Here is a 20,954-nt window from a genome sequence, read left to right on the forward strand (position 1 = left end):
CATTAGATGTATGTATCATTTTAGAATGAAACTTAACACAAAGAATAGCTGTGGCTAGGGGGTGGTAAGGGAGGTAGTTGGGGGTATCGATGTGAATGAAAACAACTTTTCATTGTAGAGACAAGACTACATAAAACACCGAAACGCTATGACGGGGATGGAGTTTTCGATCTTCAATTTTTACTGAATTCTTACTACATGAAATGATACACTAGGAAATGGTTAAACTGTTATCTCACACACACACACACACTGTATACACAGACACAGACACACACACCGAAGCACACACACCCGCACGCGCGCGCGTGCACACACACTGTAATGGATATCCACGTCTCGTCAATTGTTACTACACTGTGGCTAGCCATGGGGACTTTTCTTGAAAACTTTTGTGTCTTCTCTCAGTCTGTCCTGGTGACTTTCCTTCGTTGTGGAAGAAAAAAAAACAACTAATCCTTTGTCCTTTCCTTCTTGTCATCATTCATCAGATTTTTTTTTTTCTTGTAAATCAACTAACGCACTTGGATCTAAAATGAGGAAGAGGTTAATAATAGCAATCATTTGTGTTGGATATTGTGTGTCTGCTACATTTCCAAAGAAAAAAAATGTTCGTTGAAGAAAAAAAAAAAGTGAACGGCCATTGTTTGATATATCATTGTTTTGTTCTCAATGTTTTCATTGTGACCTGAGAATTAAAGAAATTATAGCATATTATTGCGTGTTCCTGTTTTTGTTTTGTGTGTGTGTGTGTGTGCATGCATGCATGCATATGCATGTGTGCATGCGCGTGTGAACGGTCAGATGCTCACACACACAAAAAAGTCTCAACTCAAAGACCTATCTTCTTTTCCATGATTTTATTCATCAGTTTGATAATGGTCTTGCGTATGGCCAGGAAAATGATCAGTTACAAAAACGTTTTTATCTGAAAACCATTGATTTGTTCTTGTGCAAGCATTTCTGACCTCAAGCACCTAAGTATCATGGAAGAGAATATGGGAGGGGGGGTTGTGGGGGTGGGTGGGGGAGTAAAAGAATATTCATTTATCTTGCTCCTCAATCTGAATGACAAGTGTTTTTCATACCCAGCTGACAGTCTTAATTAAATGAATGTAATGCATATTTTCACAATTGGCCATGTTCTAAAAGTGACTCAACTGTGTATGTTGAATGTTACAACATTTACTCCAGCCAAAAGACACTTTTCTGCATTTTTTACAAGAAATAAAGTTGTATCTTATTTTAAGGGCTTGGATATGGTTTTGGTGGGACAGAGGGAATAGTCTGAAAGCTTGCTCGGCAACAAATGAATGATTTTTAGTTAAAAAATAACAACTGTTATTGTACAGCAAAATCATGAGACAACCTTTATGCCTCTAAGAAAATGCTTTGTTTCCAAGTAATACTACAGCCCTGTTGCCAAATGGAACAAACAACTTGTAAGCTATGTGAACTTTAACCCCTGAACTTCTGCTGATGTGTACGTTCGTCAGTGACAGGCTGTTGCCTAAATGAGTTTATGACTGAGGTTACAGGTCATGAGGTCGGTCACCATTCTGTATTTGCACTTCCTCCTCCTGTGTTTACATTACTTGCGTTCAGCAAAATCAGTTTCACCACATTAAATTTAAGTCCACTTTCAATTTCACAAGGAGGCATCACTGAGTTCAGACAAATCCATATATGCATTGCCAAAAGCCATATGAACTATGCCAAATCTGTCAGGGAAAATGCCTGATCAGCAGCATAACCCTATCAGAATGCATTTCTTCTGCAGAATTTTGCCAGATGGCAACACTTTTGTTGCCAATGGTTCTTTTTCTGTGCATCAGGTATGTGCTGCATGCACATGGACCTATGTTTGTCATATCATCAGGATGAGTAGACGCTCAGTTTGACTTTCCAGTCAAACTTGAGAAAAAGGGTGAGCAAAATCAATGGCACCACTTTAACTCACTCTGGACGAATAGTTTTCTCCCTTGCTTTCCCCTGCAGATGACCCATTTGTTAGGGTAAGGAAAAAAAATCACAAAAAAATACAAAACACAAGGTAACTGAATGAAACTCCCTGTACTTGACCCACTGACCCCTCATGTTGTGTGTACGCCTGCCCCCCTCCCTCTTTTCACAGCCCTCAGAAACTGAGTCACTGTCAGTACCTTTTTGTTGGTAGCTTTCTTCACTGCAGATACTTTATTCTGAATAAACTTCATCATCCTTGTCAACGTCAAAACCTTCAGTTTGAATCATTTCAATTACTTCATAGCAGTAAAAAGCTGCTGTCGTGATCTAGTTTGCTCTAAAAATTTCCACTTCTATCGCCTGCAAAGCCATTTTTGATACATATGCAGATTAGCTCGTCATGTGGGGTACCAAGCTCAACAGCTGGCCAGCGAGTGTATAGTCACGGAAACCTTACGAAGAAACTTTCCATTCGACCCTTGACATGTTCGCAATGCCCGGTGTAGCTGCTATTTTTATGCTACCCCAAGAGGAAGACGTGGGACAAATTTTTAATTGTCGAAATCACTAAAGTGTTATGTCGTCCGGCACGCTACCTTTCATCAGGAGCGCTATAGCGGTCCATCGCCCAGAGTGAGTTAAAGTCCTTGCTCTTCAAACTCCTGCCACACTGATAACATTTCATTAAGGTTCAGCAGTCAAAGGGTTAAAGACTGGTTTGTTCTGCATAATGATTGCAGCGCAGCCCTTGTGACATTATTGTTTCAATTATTTCAAAGCAGCGACTGGCAGCTATGCCCCAAAGATGTACAGACTTAACGGTTGCTGTGCTGTACAGATAATGAGATATGCAAACTACAGAACTCCCTCCCCCTCCCACTTTTCACTGTTGTTTCACTCATAATGTATTTTGCTTGACCATAAACCCACCAAAAATGTGAACCTTACCCACACACACACACACAAAGAAAAGTGGCAAAAAACAGGCAAAACTGTTGCCTTCATATCACGCTAGGCAAAGTAACAGAGTAACTTCCACCAAACTGGAGATACTGCTACATGGAGATAAAAGAAAACAATAAAATCTTGTATTTTCTTAATGGAAACACATGATATTCAATTGCTCAAAGTTATTAACTAAGGGTCATATATTGCAGTCAATATGAAAAAATATTGCCTCACGCCTCGCCCTATAGTTAAAGTACAACCACCCATTTGTCACAACTCTTTTCACAGCTAAACATGCTCAATAGTAAAACAGCTGCTTGCTTGCAGGGACGAACCTGATGATCCAAGTAAAAATGACCAGTTCATGATTACAGCAAGGCCTAAAACATATAGTGACTGTCTCACTAAAAGCTTCAAGGAGAATGCAGGGCTTCATGTAGTATACTGTCCGAGTCAAACTGGTCCAGTCTTTACACGGAATGGAACATACATGGGTGAACTGTTCTTTCTTAATATTTTCAATATCTTTGTCTTGATTTAAACGTTCCGTGGACTAAGCAAATGCGGGTGAAACAGTCTGCGCGAAAATCCGACCCCCAACAGAGAAAGGAAAGACAGGATCGACTTAGAGGCAGAAAAAAACGAACGAATCGAGGGTGCCGAGTCGAATCGAGTACACAGAATGTAAGAATACAATAAACACAAGCCGCATGCAACAAAATAAGGCCAAAAGGATACGCTGAATAGCCGAAAAAAGCGTAAGACGAGACAGAGCGTTAACCTGACAAGATGGCATGGAGAGCCTTGGCCAAAGGAATGATTCAGCGCTTATAGTTTTTAGAGGCGTTTGATTGGCTGAGAGCGGGCGGGCCCGTCTTTTCACTGTTAGCCGCGCGAAATTTGGCCAAGCAGAGCAAACCAATAGGCCTAGTTTGCATCAGTTTGACATGGTACAGTATATGACACCAAATTTGTCTTTTTAACATTGGTTTCTCTTCAACTCACTTTAAGCAGAGACCAGTGGGAGTCATTAATTTGCTCAACAGGCTGCCAACCTGGTTAGGTCTGACTGACACCTGCCTTCTGGTGTTCAACATTTGTTTCCACTTGTACAATTGTGCTCGTCTCGCCTCACACCTTTTTCACTCACTCTAGTTTGATGACAATTTCTCGCCTTAGACTTGCAGTGTCTGTTACCAATGCATACAAATGCATGTAACGTTTTTAAGGTATGCTCACAACTCTGTGCAAAGAATGTGTCTGATGTGTTCCGTTATGCTGGAGTACAAAATCTCACTTCTTAAATATTGTTGTCCAGAATATTTTGCAATCTCAAAGAGAGGAATATTTTGTAAACTCAAAGAAATGTCTCTCATTTCGACAAGATTGTGCCCCTTCAGGCTGCCATAGCACTGAATCAAAAAAAAGATGTACATATCATTTGCATTGCAAAATCCATCACCTCTGCTGCCAAATCAAGGAATGGTTAAGTTCTGTCTAATAATCCTGTCAAAGCACTGTACTTTAATCAAGGACATTTGCATTTGGAAGTTACTTTCACAGTTTCGCGTCTGGCAATACTGTATTATATTATTCATCTGTCTTTCATCAGGGTTGTACATCTATGTCATTAAAATTTCTTGTTCTTGTTTTGACAGTTAAGCATACGGTGCCAGCATCACTGAAAGCTTGAAGAACAACAGCTACTTATTAACTTTATACTGTTACTATCAATGGTTAATTAATAGTAATAACACCATTGCTGTCTTCTATAAGTCCATTGCTCAGGCAACATGATCAGTTATAAATCAGACTAAAAGAACATTATCCTTATGAAACAAACACTATGTATGGTATCTTGCAATTTTCTCTCTTCCGTTGTTCCGTTTTCCTTTAATAACAATTGCAGTTTTAATCAATACACCTGTTTTCACACAGGCACATGTACAAGCACACTCTCTCTTTCAAACACACATTCAAACATGGTTAAAGACAGCCAGTGAGATTTAATATTTTTTTTAAAATGCAAAGCTTGATTTGTCTTTTCATATCTTTGCAGCATGAAAATAATGCACATACACACACAAAAAAGTGACAAGAGATAAAAGCACAAAGTTCAGATCAACCTGTTGAAAGGTAAGAATCTACCATGACCACTGAAAGGTAAGAATCTATTTACCATGACCGCTGGAAGGTAAGAATCTATTTACCATGACTGCTGGAAGGTAAGAATCTATTTACCATGACCGCTGGAAGGTAAGAATCTATTAGCCATGACTGCTGAAAGGTGAGAATCTATGAATCATGATTTCTTTCTCTTCTCGTAAACTCTCTCCTCAATCCAATAACCTACCGTTGCCGCATTCACATCACCTGTTTTTGTTGCTGTCTGTTAATTGCTTCTTATTTCATTAACTAAAATTTTTAATTTTCACAAAGACAGAAAGAAAAGAAAACGGATTCTGAACAATTTTATAAAGCATTATTTTTCCAAAAATAAACTGAATTTTCAAGAAGACATTGCCCTTTTTTTTTCCCATTTGCATTACAGTCAAACCAAAATTAGTTTCTTTCGATTTTCCTGAAATTCATAACCATAATGTTAAAACACTTACACACACTGAGACAATGGTCACCTTGATTTATTATTAAAAGGGATCAGCTCATATTACAGTACTGGCATGAAAAAACATGAAGAGAGAGAGAAACCGGAATGGGAACAAAATTCCTGAGAAAATAATCTTCTTTCAGTTCTTCCAGAAGGCAAAGCTTCTTTCAATTCTTTTTGAAGGCAAAGCACCAACAGTGAAAAAAAACCCAAAAAAACCAAAACAAAAAAAAACAACAACACCACCAAAACACCACAACCCAGTACAGAAGACTCAGACATACGCAACAGCATTTTACAATGAGCATTTCAAAGTTAACTACGCCTCACAAACAGGGTTCCCACAAGGTTACGGACCACTCATTAACTAAAAGTAGGGGATGGTATCATAAGTTAAAAAAAACCTGAGGACTGAAATCAGCCAGGCTGCATAAGGTCTACCACTGGCCTCTCACTGTACACACAGACAGCTGTTCCAGGCACATGTGTACCATGAACAACTTGGAAAAACACAGTGGAAAAATCGATGTTTCTACCGCGTTATTCAGTGGCCTATAAGACATAGCTGCAGTTTTTCATGTAAGTTGTGTGGTCAAGAGTGGTGACACTGTCAGTACACTGGCAGCATACACTGCCACTTGCCAGAAATTCAGCATTATTTCACCATGCTCACCCCCCACCCCTCCCCATCCTCCTCCACCCCCCCCTATGAAAGAAAACAGTTTGCACGTTTCCACATGGTCCTTAACTTTTTGAAAACCCCATGGAAATCAACTGAGAGTGAGAATTACAAGCACGCTCTGCAAGTACACACAGTTTAAGTCATCATATTCCAACCAAGAGAATCAGAAGCACGATCTGCAAGTAGAGAATCACAAGCACAATCCACAAAGTACACACAGTCTGAGTCCACATTTCCCAACCATTTCAATCAATCAAAATCTGACATTCTCCAATTCCCACTTTTTTTTTTTCAAGTAGACTTCTTAATACACAAGGAAAAAAAACAAAACAAAAACACCATACACACAATAAAAAAGCAATAATCAGGATGAGTTACGAAAGTCTTAAATGCATATCTGCCAAGCTTACATTGCATACGTTTTTGTCAGTCTTACTAAGGCAGTTGCGTCCAAACCCAAGCATGCACCAATCAAATCATTTTCTCCTTCCTTAACATTTGTACCCCCCTCTCTCTCTCTCTCCAAATTTTCTCTTCTTACAAAACAGCAGGTATGTCCCATCCTTACTCTCACTCTTTCAGGTTTTCCTCAATTCATACAGGCACACACACATGCGCGCTCTCTTGCCGTCTATTACTGCCATGATAAAGATTTGGCCAGCAGAGCTGCCAGAGCCTGATCCATGTTCCCATTGGCGCGGCGTAGCTCCTCCATGACGGCGGCACGAGTGAAGCCATGGTCCATCAGTTTTTTTATGTTCGATTCAGAAAACTCCAGGCTGGGGCCCGTGGACATGGGAGTGGCTGTGGACGTGGAGGGTCCAACGCCCGAACCTTCCCCAGCTTTCGATGCTGAAATGATAATAATTTTTGTTATTTTTTAAATTTAAAAAAAAAAAAAAAAAAATTCTTTTTTTTTTTTCTCTCAAGGCCTAAGCGCATTGGGTTCGCTGCTGGTCAGGCATCTGCTTGGCAGATGTGGTGTAGCATATATGGATTTGACCGAACACAGTGACACCTCCTTGAGCTACGAATACTGATACTGATAATAATCATCATAATTATAATGATTTAATTCACATAAGGCCTTTCTATGTAAAACATGATCAGTTGCATTGTACATTGTATCTGTTTTAGTTTCTCAAGGAGCTGTCATTTTGTATACTATATGTATTGAGAATCAGAATTTTTTTACCAATGGAAATTTTTTTTCAACGACAATGATAGATGTGCAAAGTACACTTTTTTCCCCTTCATTATTGTTTTTTCACTTCCAACATTCCTTGTCTGAAAGAAGAAAATTGTCAACAAAAAGAAAGAAGGGCAACAATAAAAAGGCAAATATCACAACAACCCACATCTGTACTTCACAGTCATCTTTCCCAATATAGACAGATTGCTGCATCACAAAAGATTTGCTTTTTTCAATTGTAAAATTTTGTTTTTCTTTTATAAATATATATCTCATTTATTCACTTATTTTTTGTTCTAAAATATAAACACATTTTAAACGAAACAATAACACACACATACACACACTGTTTCAAGTTCCATGCATGCAACCATTTGGTAAAGATTCATACACAAATATCTATTCAAAACACACGCACCCACACACAAAACCCTGTTTGGCAAACCTGACTATCATTCAAGACTGAAAATGAGCCTCCTTCCTATCCACATTACTTTCTGATCCTTCACACCTCCAGGAAATCAAATAACTCAAAGTAGTTGTTGTTGCTGTTGTTGTTGTTTTACCAGGATTTGCATGGTAAAATGCAGAAACACACTGAAAAGCTAAACGAAATTTTGCATGCCTGATAAGAACCTGACAAGCCAATGACTTTGAATAAAGCTTTCCACAACGACACAGTATCATGTTGCTATCATCCAAGAAACCTACAAAAAAGATTTTGGTGCTATACGTTTGTTTCTGTTTCAAATTAAAGAAGAAGTCAAAGCATGCAAACTGATTCATACATGCTACACCACATTTGCTTAAAAAAAGAAAAAAAGAAGAAAAAAAAAATCCTGACTTCACACATAAATCTAACGCGTTGGTCAGGCTTTGACAGCCTAACAAAAAAGATATGAAACATAAAACAAAATAAATAAGTACATATATATATATATATCAAAAGATACTCAAATAAAAGATAACAGAAGGCAAATGACTGAAACAGAGAATAAAAACAGGCCATGTTCAGCTAACTTTTGCAAAAATACACACACTACACACACACACAACAAAAAAGGTATGAAACATAAAACAAAATAAGTAAGTACATATCTACATCAAAAGATATTAAAATAAAAGATAACAGAAGGCAAACGACTGACACAAATATATATCAAAAGATATCAAAACAAAAGATGACATACAATCTGCACTAACCCGACTCTGCCTGGGATTTGGAGATGGCCTGAGCCAGCTGCTGATCCTCGTCCATGGGGACGTCGTGCGTGTTGTTCAGCCGGGCGTGCTGTGGCAGCTGTGACTCAGACAGGAAGGGGGCCTCTGTTCCTGTCGTGCCAAACTTCAGCACATTCTTCTGGAGGTCGATGATGCACTGGAAAGAAATGACTGCATATGTCAATTTATACACTGAAAAAAAAAAAAAAGAGGATTCACAGAAATGATTGCAGAGGTAAATTATGCCCTGAAAAAAAAAAAAGGAAATTTCTTCCTAAAAGGAAATTTTCTATCTAAAATTACGTTTAAATAACATACTTACCGTGACCCAACTAGTGCAGACTCCGGCACGGGACTGACATTCCTGTCCTGTGCAAACTACTATCTGCCTATGCGGAGAAAAAGAGAGCAACTATGGCCGATAACCTCCCGGAAAGTAGGTAACCTCCCCTGTGTCCCGCTAGCTAGCGCCCTCTTTTGAAATTACGTTTAAGTAACAGATGGCCGCCAGAAAAAGAGAGCGCTAGTCAGGGATGCAAAGGGGAGGTAACCTACTTCGGGAGGTTATCGGCCGTAGCTACTTTCGTTTTTTCCGCACAGGCGGGTAGTAGTTTGCACAGGACAGGAATCAGACCCCTGCCGGAGTCTGCACTAGTGGGTCACGGTTAAGTATGTGTAGTTAAATGACGATTCAGAGAAATGCAAATTATGCACTGGAAAAAAACATGACGATTCAGAGAAATGATCGCGGAGGCACATTATGCACTGGAAAAAAACATGACGATTCAGAGAAATGATCGCGGAGGCAAATTATGCACTGGAAAAAAACATGACGATTCAGAGAAATGATCGCGGAAGAATGACAGATTTGGAGTCCCAATATATCACCTGCCACACACCGCACATGGTGACACTCTACCCAGCAGGCCTCAACACAAAGAGTGACCAAGGGCATCACCAGCCCTCCCCACCACTAACTGCTCATCCTTTCCTTTCTTCATTACACCCCCCCCCCACCCCCCAACCCACCCACTAGACCTTTCTCGCCAACCCCACCTTCCTTCCCACTATAGATCTTCTTCTGCCACCTCCTGTGACTTTTCTCTTTTAAGTCTGTACTAACTTCTCCTGCCCCTTCTTGCTTCCTTTACTGATCAATGCTCATAATCTATCTTCGGTCTTGCTTTAACCACCAATGTCGTTTCCACCTAACAGTCCCTGAAGACAGACACAAGGTCTGAAAAGGAAATTTTCTATCTAAAATTACGTTTAAATAACATACTTACCATGACCCAACTAGTGCAGACTCCAGCAGGGGTCTGACATTCCTGTCCTGTGCAAACTATCCGCCTATGCGCAGAAAACGAAACTACAGCCGATAACCTCCCAGAAGTAGGTAACCTCCCCTTTGTCCCACTGGCTAGCGCCCTCTTTTTCCGGCAGCCATCATGACTCCTGTTCCTGTGCTCTTCATATGGCTAAGTTTTTTTCGTATTTTCTGCCTGTCTGTCGATTCTCTGGCGTTCTTGTTTGTTGTCAAATTATGTCTCCAACCAGGTCACATAATTATGTAGCTCGATTGGGGAATCGTGCTAAAATTAAGGTGCGATCGCAATCGATTCGCTGACACTCTGGACCCTCTACTCCTGGCCCTCTCAACAACGCCAACCCGCCGCCTCCTCCACTCAAACGCCTCTCATCAAAAGTGAGCCTTGTTTTACTACCTACAGTTTTCTCACACTTTCTCCATGAGTAGTTTTCATAGACTCAGCAGTCATCTTTCATTCTATCATCATACCCTCAGAGAAATCATCGCGGAAAAGCAACAGCAACAATTCACAGCAGTGATCACTGAAAAGCAAATTCACTCACTGAAAAGCAAATTCACAGAAGCGATCACTTGAAAGCGACAATTCGGATGATTCCTCTTATCCAGCAGACTGGCCCAGCCCCATGCAGAACTGACTAGAACAAGAGCAGTTTTTTTTCATTCATTTTTCCTCTTTTCAAGTTTTATATTTAATCGTTTTTTGTTGCCGTTATTTTCTTATCCCCAATACATGAAAGGGAGAACACACAGCGTAACACTGGAAGAAGACTAAAGGGAGAGAAGTGTGTGGGGAGGGACACAGAAAAAGAAAAGGATTAGATACAGACAGACAAAGAATCAAACGAAATGCAAGAGAATACAAATCAATAACGTTTACATCCTAATGTATTGTTATATTCAAAGACTCACATGCAGCAAATGCAACAAGAGAAAAAAAAATCGGATGCCATTCTGTACCAACAGCTGCAATACAACACAACACTTTTAATGCCGCTACTACTGCTACTAAGAGACAGTACTTATATGGTACAAACTCCTCATGAAATGAGCTCTACGCACCCCACATGAAACAATACTATTGTTCATAATAGCATACCTCTCCACACACACAAAAATGTATATGTCTTCATACACAGACACAATACTACAAACTGAAATTGCAGATATGAACAATAACACACACACTAACACACAAACACACAAAATATGCCCTACACACACACACACACACACAAAGCATGCACACACACTCACGCGTGTGCATGCACACAGTACACCCACAGTTACCTGATGCCTCTTCAGCATGTCCAGCCCCAGCAGCATGTCCATGGGCTGGTCCTCCAGGATGGAGAAAGACGACTGGAAAAAGTGAGGGCCGATCTGGATCTGACCTGAGGAACACACAGTCAGTTGTGTAATTATAACTGTACAACCTCAACTGGTAAAATCTGTATGTACATATCAATGTTTCAAACAACACATCACGTTTTAACTCATACACCTTAATTTTTTTATAAATTTTTTTATAACATAGTTGTGTACAAAATCAACTTTATTTGACACAAAACAAATGTATTTTCACTAAATAACACAAGAAAGGTAAAAGAGTAAGGGTCAGAGAGTCCAAATTTGACAACAATCTCAGAATCCACCAGAAGGACCCAAAACACGATTCTGGACCTGGACCACTTTTCTGGGTAGCCATGTCACCTTTAACATTCATCGGTTCATGCACAAGCAAGCGTGCGCACACAGAGAGACTCACATAGATGCACCCGTCCGATGATTTTCTGCGTGCCCACTCCCTTGGCCACACCGGCCCACCGTGTGTCCACCAGCCGCATGATGTGACACCGCTCAGCACAGGCCTGGCTCATGATGGTCATCTGGGCACCTGCGTCCATGCACAAACAATTGTATTGTACTGTATTGTATTGTATTGTGTTGTATTACTGTATTTTGTCACACCAGAATTCTCTGTGTGAAATCCGGGCTGCTCTCCCCAGGGAGAGCATGTCGCTACACTGAGAGTGCCACCCTTTTTTTTCCCTGCCTGCAGTTTTTCTTGTTTTTTTTTAATTTGTTTTCTTATCAAAGTGGATTTTTCTACAGAATTTAGCCAGGGACAACCCTTTTGTTGCCATAGGTTCTTTTATGTGCGCTAAGCGCATGCTGCAAACAGGACCTCGGTTTATCGTCTCATCAAACTGACTAGCGTCCAGACCACCACTCAAGGTCTAGTAAAGGGGGAGAAATTGCTGGCAACATTGCTGGGATTCGAACCAGTGCGCTCAGATTCTCTCACTTCCTAGGCAGACACATTACCTCTAGGCCATCACTCCAGAAATTATCCATCCACCAGTGTTGTTCATAGTTTTGAGGAAGTGTCTGGGTTTGTTCCAATGGACCTTTCATTTACCTGTGTGCTAGCTGAATCGGTAGCAGAGGCAGCATTGACTTCAAGTTGTGTACCTTGTGTATGAAGAGTTACCTCTCATTATTCAGAGGCAGCATTGACTTCAAGTTGTGTACCTTGTGTATGAAGAGTTACCTCTCATTATTCATTGTCAGTATTGTTACGAGTCATTTGTACAACCAGCTGCCTACCTGGGTAGAGCTGATTGACAGCTGCCTTTAGTTTAGGTGGTAACCATTTGTTTTCTGTGTCTTTCAGTCAGACTTCAGTATCAGAGTCATCAGAACAGTTTATCGTTTTAAAAAAAAAAAAAAACAAAAAAAACCATCTCTGTTCAATTAACAAGTCACCCAGCAAGAGTTTAGGTTTGGTTTTGGTTCAACACACTATCTATGGGTCACTTGACCTGTTCACCTCAAAATCAGTGGGTCTTTTCAAAAATCACTGGGTCAGGCAAAACACCACCATCTTCCTTATTTTGTTTCAATGAACAGAGTACATAACAATAAATGTGTTGAATTCACTTGAAAACTGAAGGAAAAAAAGTTGTTTTTTATCATGCATCTCAAAGAAACTGGACACCAAATATCAGCTTCATTGAAATACATTTGTGTGTGTGTGTGTGTGTGCGAGCGCACGTGCACATGTGTGTGTGTGTGTGTTCAACAGAAAATGAGTGAGACTGAGAAAGAGAAAAAGCACTATTATTTCACACATGTGTGCGTGTGTGCATGTATGCGTGTGCGTGCAAGCACATGTGCACATGTTCTAGCTCAACAGAAAATGAGCAAGGCCTAAGAGCCAAAAAAAAAAACAAACCCACCACAACACTTAATCTAACACAGAGAAACTTAAATCTCCTCGAAACACGATACTGACCTGAATCGACGAAGGCTTTGACAGGGTAGCCATTGACCATACAGTCCACGTACAGCATCACCACTTGGCCAAAGCTTTCTGGCGCAAACTCGATGGCTGTCTCCATGTTGCTCTCTACATTTTTCATTCTATGGGGGCAACGAAAATCAAAGAATTACACCTCTGTGGGTGGCTCACATGGGAAGTAATCAGAGTTTAAAAAAAAAAAAAAAAGGACTCAACCCTCACACAAGACTGAACTGGTGTTGCTTTAGTGGTAATCCTCTCTCGCATCGAAATGCTACATGCTGTGCATGTGAATCTTAAGTCATTTGGTGAATTCTGTGTGTTGTTTAAAATAACATCCCCTTTTGCTGATTGCTTATATATAATGCCTTCCCCTGTGTATGTATACATGCCTATTCTCAAAAAATGTTTCATATATTAAACTTTAAAATCTTTATAAGTTGCACCCATTTTTTAATTTTATTTTTTAAACAAGCATAATACATAAAAAAAAACAGTTGCATGTTCAAGCGCTGCAATACACTTTAAACTGGAAAAAACAAACACAGCAATTAACAGTTTGTCTGCATGGACGCTGCAAATGTACATAATCAAAACGCACACCCAATACCAGAAAAAATATAACACACTTTGTACAGACATCCGCTCGTTTCCAAAGCTTTTCAAAACTCGAGACGTTTTGGCAGTCTGTCGAATTAGACAGAGACCTCATCCACACACACACCTACATAAGGCTTAGCGGAGAAAAGCTGAATGAAGCTCTGGTCACCAAACAAATCTAGAATGACAAGGACACCCCAGCTGGTCAACCCTTACCCACTGCCAGGCAGTGAGAAAGCAACATGATGCCAAACACAAAACCCAAATAAAAATACCTCAAAAGTCAAACCCAGAGACCGAAGAAGAGAGCAACGCAACACCAAACACCAAAACCAAATGAACTCCAGCAACCACACTGACAAAAATGACCCAACAAAATACCAAACTACATCAATGCCAAATCAACTCAAGAGACCAAACTGACTCAAGCAACCACATACAAATTTTTTTTAAAGATTCCAAGTCAAAACAGAGGTGGAGGGAGAAACTCGGAAAACAAAATAATACCAATCGACACTGATACTAAACCTACTCAAGCAACTACATAAAAAGTAAAGACGGAATAAGAAAGCAACAGAACACCAAATGACACTAAAAATCTAAACTGAACTGACTCAAGCAATCACATAAAAAATATTACGATTCCAAGTCAGAATGGAGGTGGAGGAAGAAACTCAAGAAGCAACATGATACCAAACGATACTGAAACCAAACCGACTCCGTAAAAAATAAAAACACGACTCAAGGAACATAACATCAAATGACAGTAAAAATTAAAACCAAATGGACTCAAGCAACCACACACAAAAAAAAACAACCACCAACAAAACAAAAGTGAAGGGAGAAAACTCAGAAAGCAACGTAATACCAAACGACATCAAAACCAAATCAATAATAAAAATACTGTTTAAAAACCAAAAGTGGAGGAGGGAGGAAGGCAATGCAGCTAAACCGACCTGAGGCCGAGGGATGTGCAATCTGACCGATGAGCCACAGCTGTGCACAGCTCTCGGCCTCAGGCAAGCAGCCCAACGACACCCAACACACATCACACCAACACCATGCACCGACAACATTCAAATGGACATGAAAGGCACATCTTCGACGTGCTAAGGACCATCAAACTGATCACCGAAATCTGGACCACTGCCAGGGAGATCCAGTCATTGAGTCATGACAAAACGCACCCCAAAAGAAAAAAAACAACAGCATGGCAAACAATATCTAGAGCTCAACAAACCAAATCACAACACAAGCCACAAATTTGCAGTTGCAGACACTAAAAAAAAAAAAAAAAAAAAAAAAAAGAAAGAAAGAAAGAAGAAGAAAGAAGGGTGGTGCTACACTGGCGACGCATTCTCCCCAGAGAGCGCAACACCAAATTTCACACACAGGAAAATCAGTTTGGACAAACACTATGCAAGATCCCACATTTAAAAGGGGAAAGCAAGAAGGATTAGCTGGGGAGAAGCAGGTTATTCTGCAAACCTAAACTTGGCAAAAGGGAGATTTTACACAATTGATCTAAACAATTCAGGCCCAAAATAACAGTTGTATCTGAAGAGAGAGAGAGAGAGAGGTGAGGAGGAAAGGGGGCATGGGGGTGGGGGTGGAGGGGCAAAAACAAAAAAAATAATAGGCTCCATTTGCTGAAACTGAAAGCAAAGGTGTTCAATCTCAGAGAGAGACAGAGAGAGATGAAGAGAGAAAGAGAGAGGCTGAACAAAAAACAACAGGAAGTTCCATTTAGCCAAAACTGAAAAGTAAAAGACGTCCCAATCTCAGACAGTACCCTTCTGACAGCACAGGGGACAAAGAAGAACCAGGTGACAACACAGGTGAACAGGGGTGGACAGAAAAGGTCGGGACATGTGCAATTCACAGTGCCAACAATGTCGTGGGTTGCAGACACCCCAACCGTTCCCGCACCACCCAGCCCATGCAAAAACTCAACACCAATAGCAAAACTCAAGAAACTGAAAGACGCTCTGAAAACACTGCATGGCCACATAAACAAAGGACATACACACACAAAATAATAACTGAGCTATTCTCATCCAGGAAAAAAAAAAGAGTAGAATCCACAATATCAGTTGAGGTTTTTTTTCACTCAACACACACATACATGTGCGCACTGCTCAGATACACACACATACACACACACAAAAGTGCTATATTACAAACTCTCAAACACACACACACACACACACACATACAGAGAAGTGTTCAAATACATATCAATATGTACAGGTGTATTTTCTGCTTGTGTGTGTTCTCAGTATCATTCATCTTTCCATTAAAATTTCTTGGGTATCGATTGCAATGGTTGCTTTTATATTATGTCATGCACCCTAACACACACAATCGCCTCAAAACACAGACACATACACAAACACCTAAACACACACACAAGCACCCAAACACACACAATCGCCTCAAAACACAGACACATACACAAACGCCTAAACACACACACAAGCACCCAAACACACACAATCGCCTCAAAACACAGACACATACACAATCGCCTACACACACACACAAGCACCCAAACACACACAATCGCCTCAAAACACAGACACACACACAAACACCTAAACACACACACAAGCACCCAAACACACAATCGCCTCAAAACACAGACATATACACAAACGCTTAAACACACACACAAGCACCCAAACGCCTAAACACACACATCAGCATCAACACACACAATCACCCAAACACACACACACACCCACACACACAAAGTACCTGAATACACAAACACACAGACAAGCGACCAAACTCACAGACACAGACAAGCACCCAAACACAATCACACAGGCACCCACACACACACAAGCGCCCGGACACACAAACACTCACACAAGTGCCCAAACACACACACGTACCCCCCCCCCCCAACCCCCCCACCCTCCCAACGCACACAGAGCAGAGCCCAAGGGGAAAAAAACCCAGCAGCACAAGACATGCAGGCTGAGGCTGCCCAGGAACAGACCGGGACACGTGCAATTTGCAGTCTGCTCACAAGATTGCAAGTATCCAGACCTGATCCTAGGTGGCCACACACTGGGGTGACACACCGCAGAACACACACACAAGGCAACATGCAACACACGGCGAGGAAGGCGTGCAACCACAGCAATGCAAACACCAACAACAAGTCCCTCCAGGATCCATGCACCCAGAAAGGGGGGGGTGCTGGGGGGGTGGCAAGACACGAATGAAAACTGCTGTCACCACAAAGAAGGCACGTCATAAACCAAGCTCCGTAACAATTAATACTACTGGGCTGCAACAACCAAATACCAAAACACAATCTGCAAATCACACACACACACAAAAGAAAAAACTGGGATAAAACTACATGGTAACTAACATATACATGACAAAAACAAGCTTAACAAATTTCACAAACAATAAAAGGAAAAAGAGGTGGGGGCATTATACCACACAACTTGCAGACACTATCTGCAATAAGAGCAAATAGTCTGCAATAAAAATTTTTTTAAATGTATCTGAAACTGAACAAACAAGGGATACGTCAATAAAGGAAGAACAAGATTTTACTTCCAGTACTTCCAGAAACATAAAACACACATTTGGTTTCAGCTGTCAAACATACATACATTCTGCCTCTCTCTTAGCTGGGTGAGCTTGCAAACTGCATAACTCTTGTTTGCACCAGAATGAATGATCAAATCTAAATAAAATCAAGATTTACTCAAATTACTGACACTATTTGTACCTTCATTTTTTTCTTCCCTTCTTCCTTTTCTACGGCACAATTCAAGTCAATGCAGCTTCAGTGTTTGACAAATGATATTTTGACATAAAGTACATAAAGTAGGGTGAAAAACCAAAAAGAAAAAAGCATGAAAAGAAACTGAAATACATCCTCCATGCATGAACTGAATTTTTTTTTTTTTTTTTTTTTTTTTTTTTTTAATAATAAACATATGTTGGGAACCTCATGAAATGCTATGTTCAGCAACTCTTAGTCTTCAGAAGCACTGGAAGTAAAAAATGAGAAAATGGGAAAGGGAAAAAAAGGTGGGAAAGAGAGGTAAAGGGAAGGGGGAGAAAGAGCAGAAACAACAAACAAAACCACACACATGGCCAGCGGAGGTTCAAGGAGCACATTAGTCAATGAGGTGGAAGGCAGAATTAGAATGGAAGAGGTGCGTTTTGCGGAACCTTTAAAACTGAACTGAGGAATCTAAGTAGTCATGGACCACTTCCGAACAATTTCTAACTGCAGAATGTGTGTGCAGCGCTAGGCTAAGGTGTGTTGTTTTTCTGTCAGTAAAAGCTCATTTTTTACAACTGAAAAAAAGAAGTAAACATCCTTATCAAATGATGTATATGGCAGGTTCTGAAAGATTGGTCAAAAAGGAAATTTTCTATCTAAAATTACGTTTAAATAACATACTTACCATGACCCAACTAGTGCAGACTCCGGCAGGGGTCTGACATTCCTGCCTGTGCAAACTACTATCCGCCTATGCGGAGAAAATGAAACTACGGCCGATAACCTCCCAGAAGTAGGTAACCTCCCCTTTGTCCCGCTGGCTAGCGCCCTCTTTTGACGGCAATATGAAATAATTTAAAAAAACAACTCCTTTTTAGGTCTAACTGTCCTATTTTCCTGGTTTCCATGATCAAAGCATAGTAATTTAAGTGCAATAATATCTTTCTTTTTTTTAATTTTTTTTTTTAAAGCATGACATTGGAAGGTAAGCCCAATCAGTAACTGACCAACTAACCGTATGATCCTACCTGATCTCTTCAGCGATGCGTTTCTGCACGTCTGGGTCGAAGGGGTTGGCCGTCAACAGCTCCAATCTGGCCTGCTCCATTTTTCTCCTCTCCTCCTGTTGCTCCCGAAATACTTTGGTGAATTCCTCTGCATCATCAAACAGTCTCTGCCTTAGTGGTCTCAATGATTAACATCAAATATAAAGAATGTATGTTGTTGCTTGTGATCAGGCTTTCTTATCCACTTTAGCTCTTTTTCTGCCATAGGCGACTTTAGCTGACTGTACAGTTCCTCACCATAGGCAACTTTAGTTGACACCCAGGGATCATTTTAAATGGACCGTTTTTCACATTATAACAAACTGACAGCTGCAACCAACTTTCCCATGCCACAGGAAGTTGACTAACTTTCCCACCCCACCCCCTTAAATTAAGTTTGAAGTGAAGAAGCCCACTGTGTTGAAAGTTTGAAATTAACCAAATCATGTGACAGAGAGCGTCAAGTCTAAAATATGTGGTGCTGTCGAGTGTTTTTCACACAGAAAATGGGCGGCAAAAAAAATATCAAAGATGTGAACGTGTGTGTTTATACCAAACTGCCAATAAATAATGCCAACATTCCTCACACCCCACCTCCCCCCAGATCGTCATCTTCTTCAAACAATGCCTGAACTATTCTCCTAATTTCCCTCCCCCCCAGCCCCACCGTATACCAACACTAATACCCTTTTCTTCCCAAGCCAGTTCGCTTCAATCTGCAGTCAGTGTTTATCCAATCAGCTAAAAAATTTTTTTTTTTCAAAAATCTATATATATAAAAAAAAAAGGGGGGGGGGGGGGGATGAAGAAAAAAAAGCTCAATGAAAAAAACAATGGGTTTGACCACCCTGACTGAAAAATACAATCAAATAAAAAAAGATGTCCGATGATTCAGTCGCTGCCACTATGATGTGAACATTTACAATTTGCCTGTATAAATTAAATGACTTGATGACTGACACTCAAACCGACCCATCATCGATCAGTGAATGACTGATTCTGGCAAATCAACTTTGGCACAGTGACACTGAACCCAATCCATGATAAACTTTAACTGAAGTTACAAGTTCACACATTAGTTTTACCAATACTAATTACTATTGACATTATTCTATTTTCTTCTTACTTTCATGCTTACAATTTTTAAATATGTACGTATGTAACTACATATGGACAAATGTAAGGAATTATTAACAAATTATGAACTATATGATATTACAGAAAAATCAAGAACAATTCATATTGTTAATTCATATTCTACTAACTTTCTGTTCTGGCAACTTATACTGTAAATGAGTCAATAAGTTTCTTGTCAAGGATACAAACAGTGGCAAAGACGAAGAGAGTGTTCCATTTCATTTACTCACCCAGATTTCCGCTGGTCAAAGCGTTTGCCAAGGGCGGGTTGCGTTCTTTGAGCAGCGCCATCTGGTGAGGGTTGTTGAGGAACATCTGGCGAATCGACGCAGGGTCCTGCTCCCCTCCCTGGCCCGGTCTGGATATCGCCTGACCACCACCACCCCCTCTCCCTCCAGAACTTTGTCCAGGAAGCTGGATGCTACCAAAGTCAATCTGAGGAACACCTGCAGTACCAATAATAAAAAAAAGGGGGAAAAAATGATAATAATCAGAATAATAAATAAGAAATAAAAGATTTTTTTCTTAATTAAGGCCATGTTATGCAATTTTGCAACAAATAAAAAATTCCTATTTTTTCTAATTGAATACAGAATAGTTTACTGGATTCCAAAGTTTATCTATTATCTCAGTAATAAAACAAAAATATCCCTTACTTGAATTAAAAATAAATAAATACAAAGGAAAAGTAAATGTAATTCTCCATGCTATTACTAAGATTGAGAGGACAGCTTTGGTAGCTAGACATGTGCCCTAAGACCAACGCGGACCGGTAATGGCAGAACGTGAATTCTTTGTCGTTTTTTTGTTTTGTTTTGTTTTTGTTTTTTCTAATCAGTAAAAAAAAAAAAAAAAAAAATCTAAAAGATCTGGGTGCAAGCTTCAGCGTTTAGTCCGGCACAAAATAACGGCAGTATCCTACAAAGTTAGTATTATCTCTGATTACTTGGCTTGATCTTGTTTAATCGGAGTATCGGATTCCACGAATCAACCGTGATTGAATGACTCGGGTTTTTGTCTATGTTTTACTTTTAATTACGGAATATGTTGGCAAAGAAAATGATCAAAACAATAAACACCACAAATTGGTTCTCGAATACATACCCGATGGCCCTCCAATGGTTCCTTGAGTCTGTCCAGCCTGGCCCTGGATTTGCTGAAGTAGGA

At 40.2% G+C, this 20,954-nt stretch overlaps 1 protein-coding gene across 1 annotated transcript in view; it reads right to left on the reverse strand.

The window, feature by feature from the left end:
- Positions 1-845: 845 nt before the first annotated feature.
- Positions 846-20,954, reverse strand: part of LOC143287589 (protein DDI1 homolog 2-like) — a 20,420-nt gene continuing 311 nt past the window's right edge. The window contains exons 1-8 of the mRNA XM_076595698.1: positions 20,892-20,954; positions 20,018-20,233; positions 18,633-18,759; positions 13,242-13,369; positions 11,712-11,840; positions 11,234-11,337; positions 8,599-8,773; positions 846-7,055 (exon numbers count right to left, since the gene is read on the reverse strand). The exon at positions 20,892-20,954 is cut by the window's right edge and continues 311 nt beyond it. Of these exons, the coding sequence (XP_076451813.1) occupies positions 6,838-7,055; positions 8,599-8,773; positions 11,234-11,337; positions 11,712-11,840; positions 13,242-13,369; positions 18,633-18,759; positions 20,018-20,233; positions 20,892-20,954 (1,160 nt within the window). The 3' untranslated portion in view covers positions 846-6,837. The remainder of the gene's footprint in view (positions 7,056-8,598; positions 8,774-11,233; positions 11,338-11,711; positions 11,841-13,241; positions 13,370-18,632; positions 18,760-20,017; positions 20,234-20,891) is intronic.

The sequence above is a fragment of the Babylonia areolata genome, chromosome 11 (assembly GCF_041734735.1).
Source record: "Babylonia areolata isolate BAREFJ2019XMU chromosome 11, ASM4173473v1, whole genome shotgun sequence".
Classification (NCBI taxonomy): Eukaryota; Metazoa; Mollusca; class Gastropoda; order Neogastropoda; family Buccinidae; genus Babylonia; species Babylonia areolata.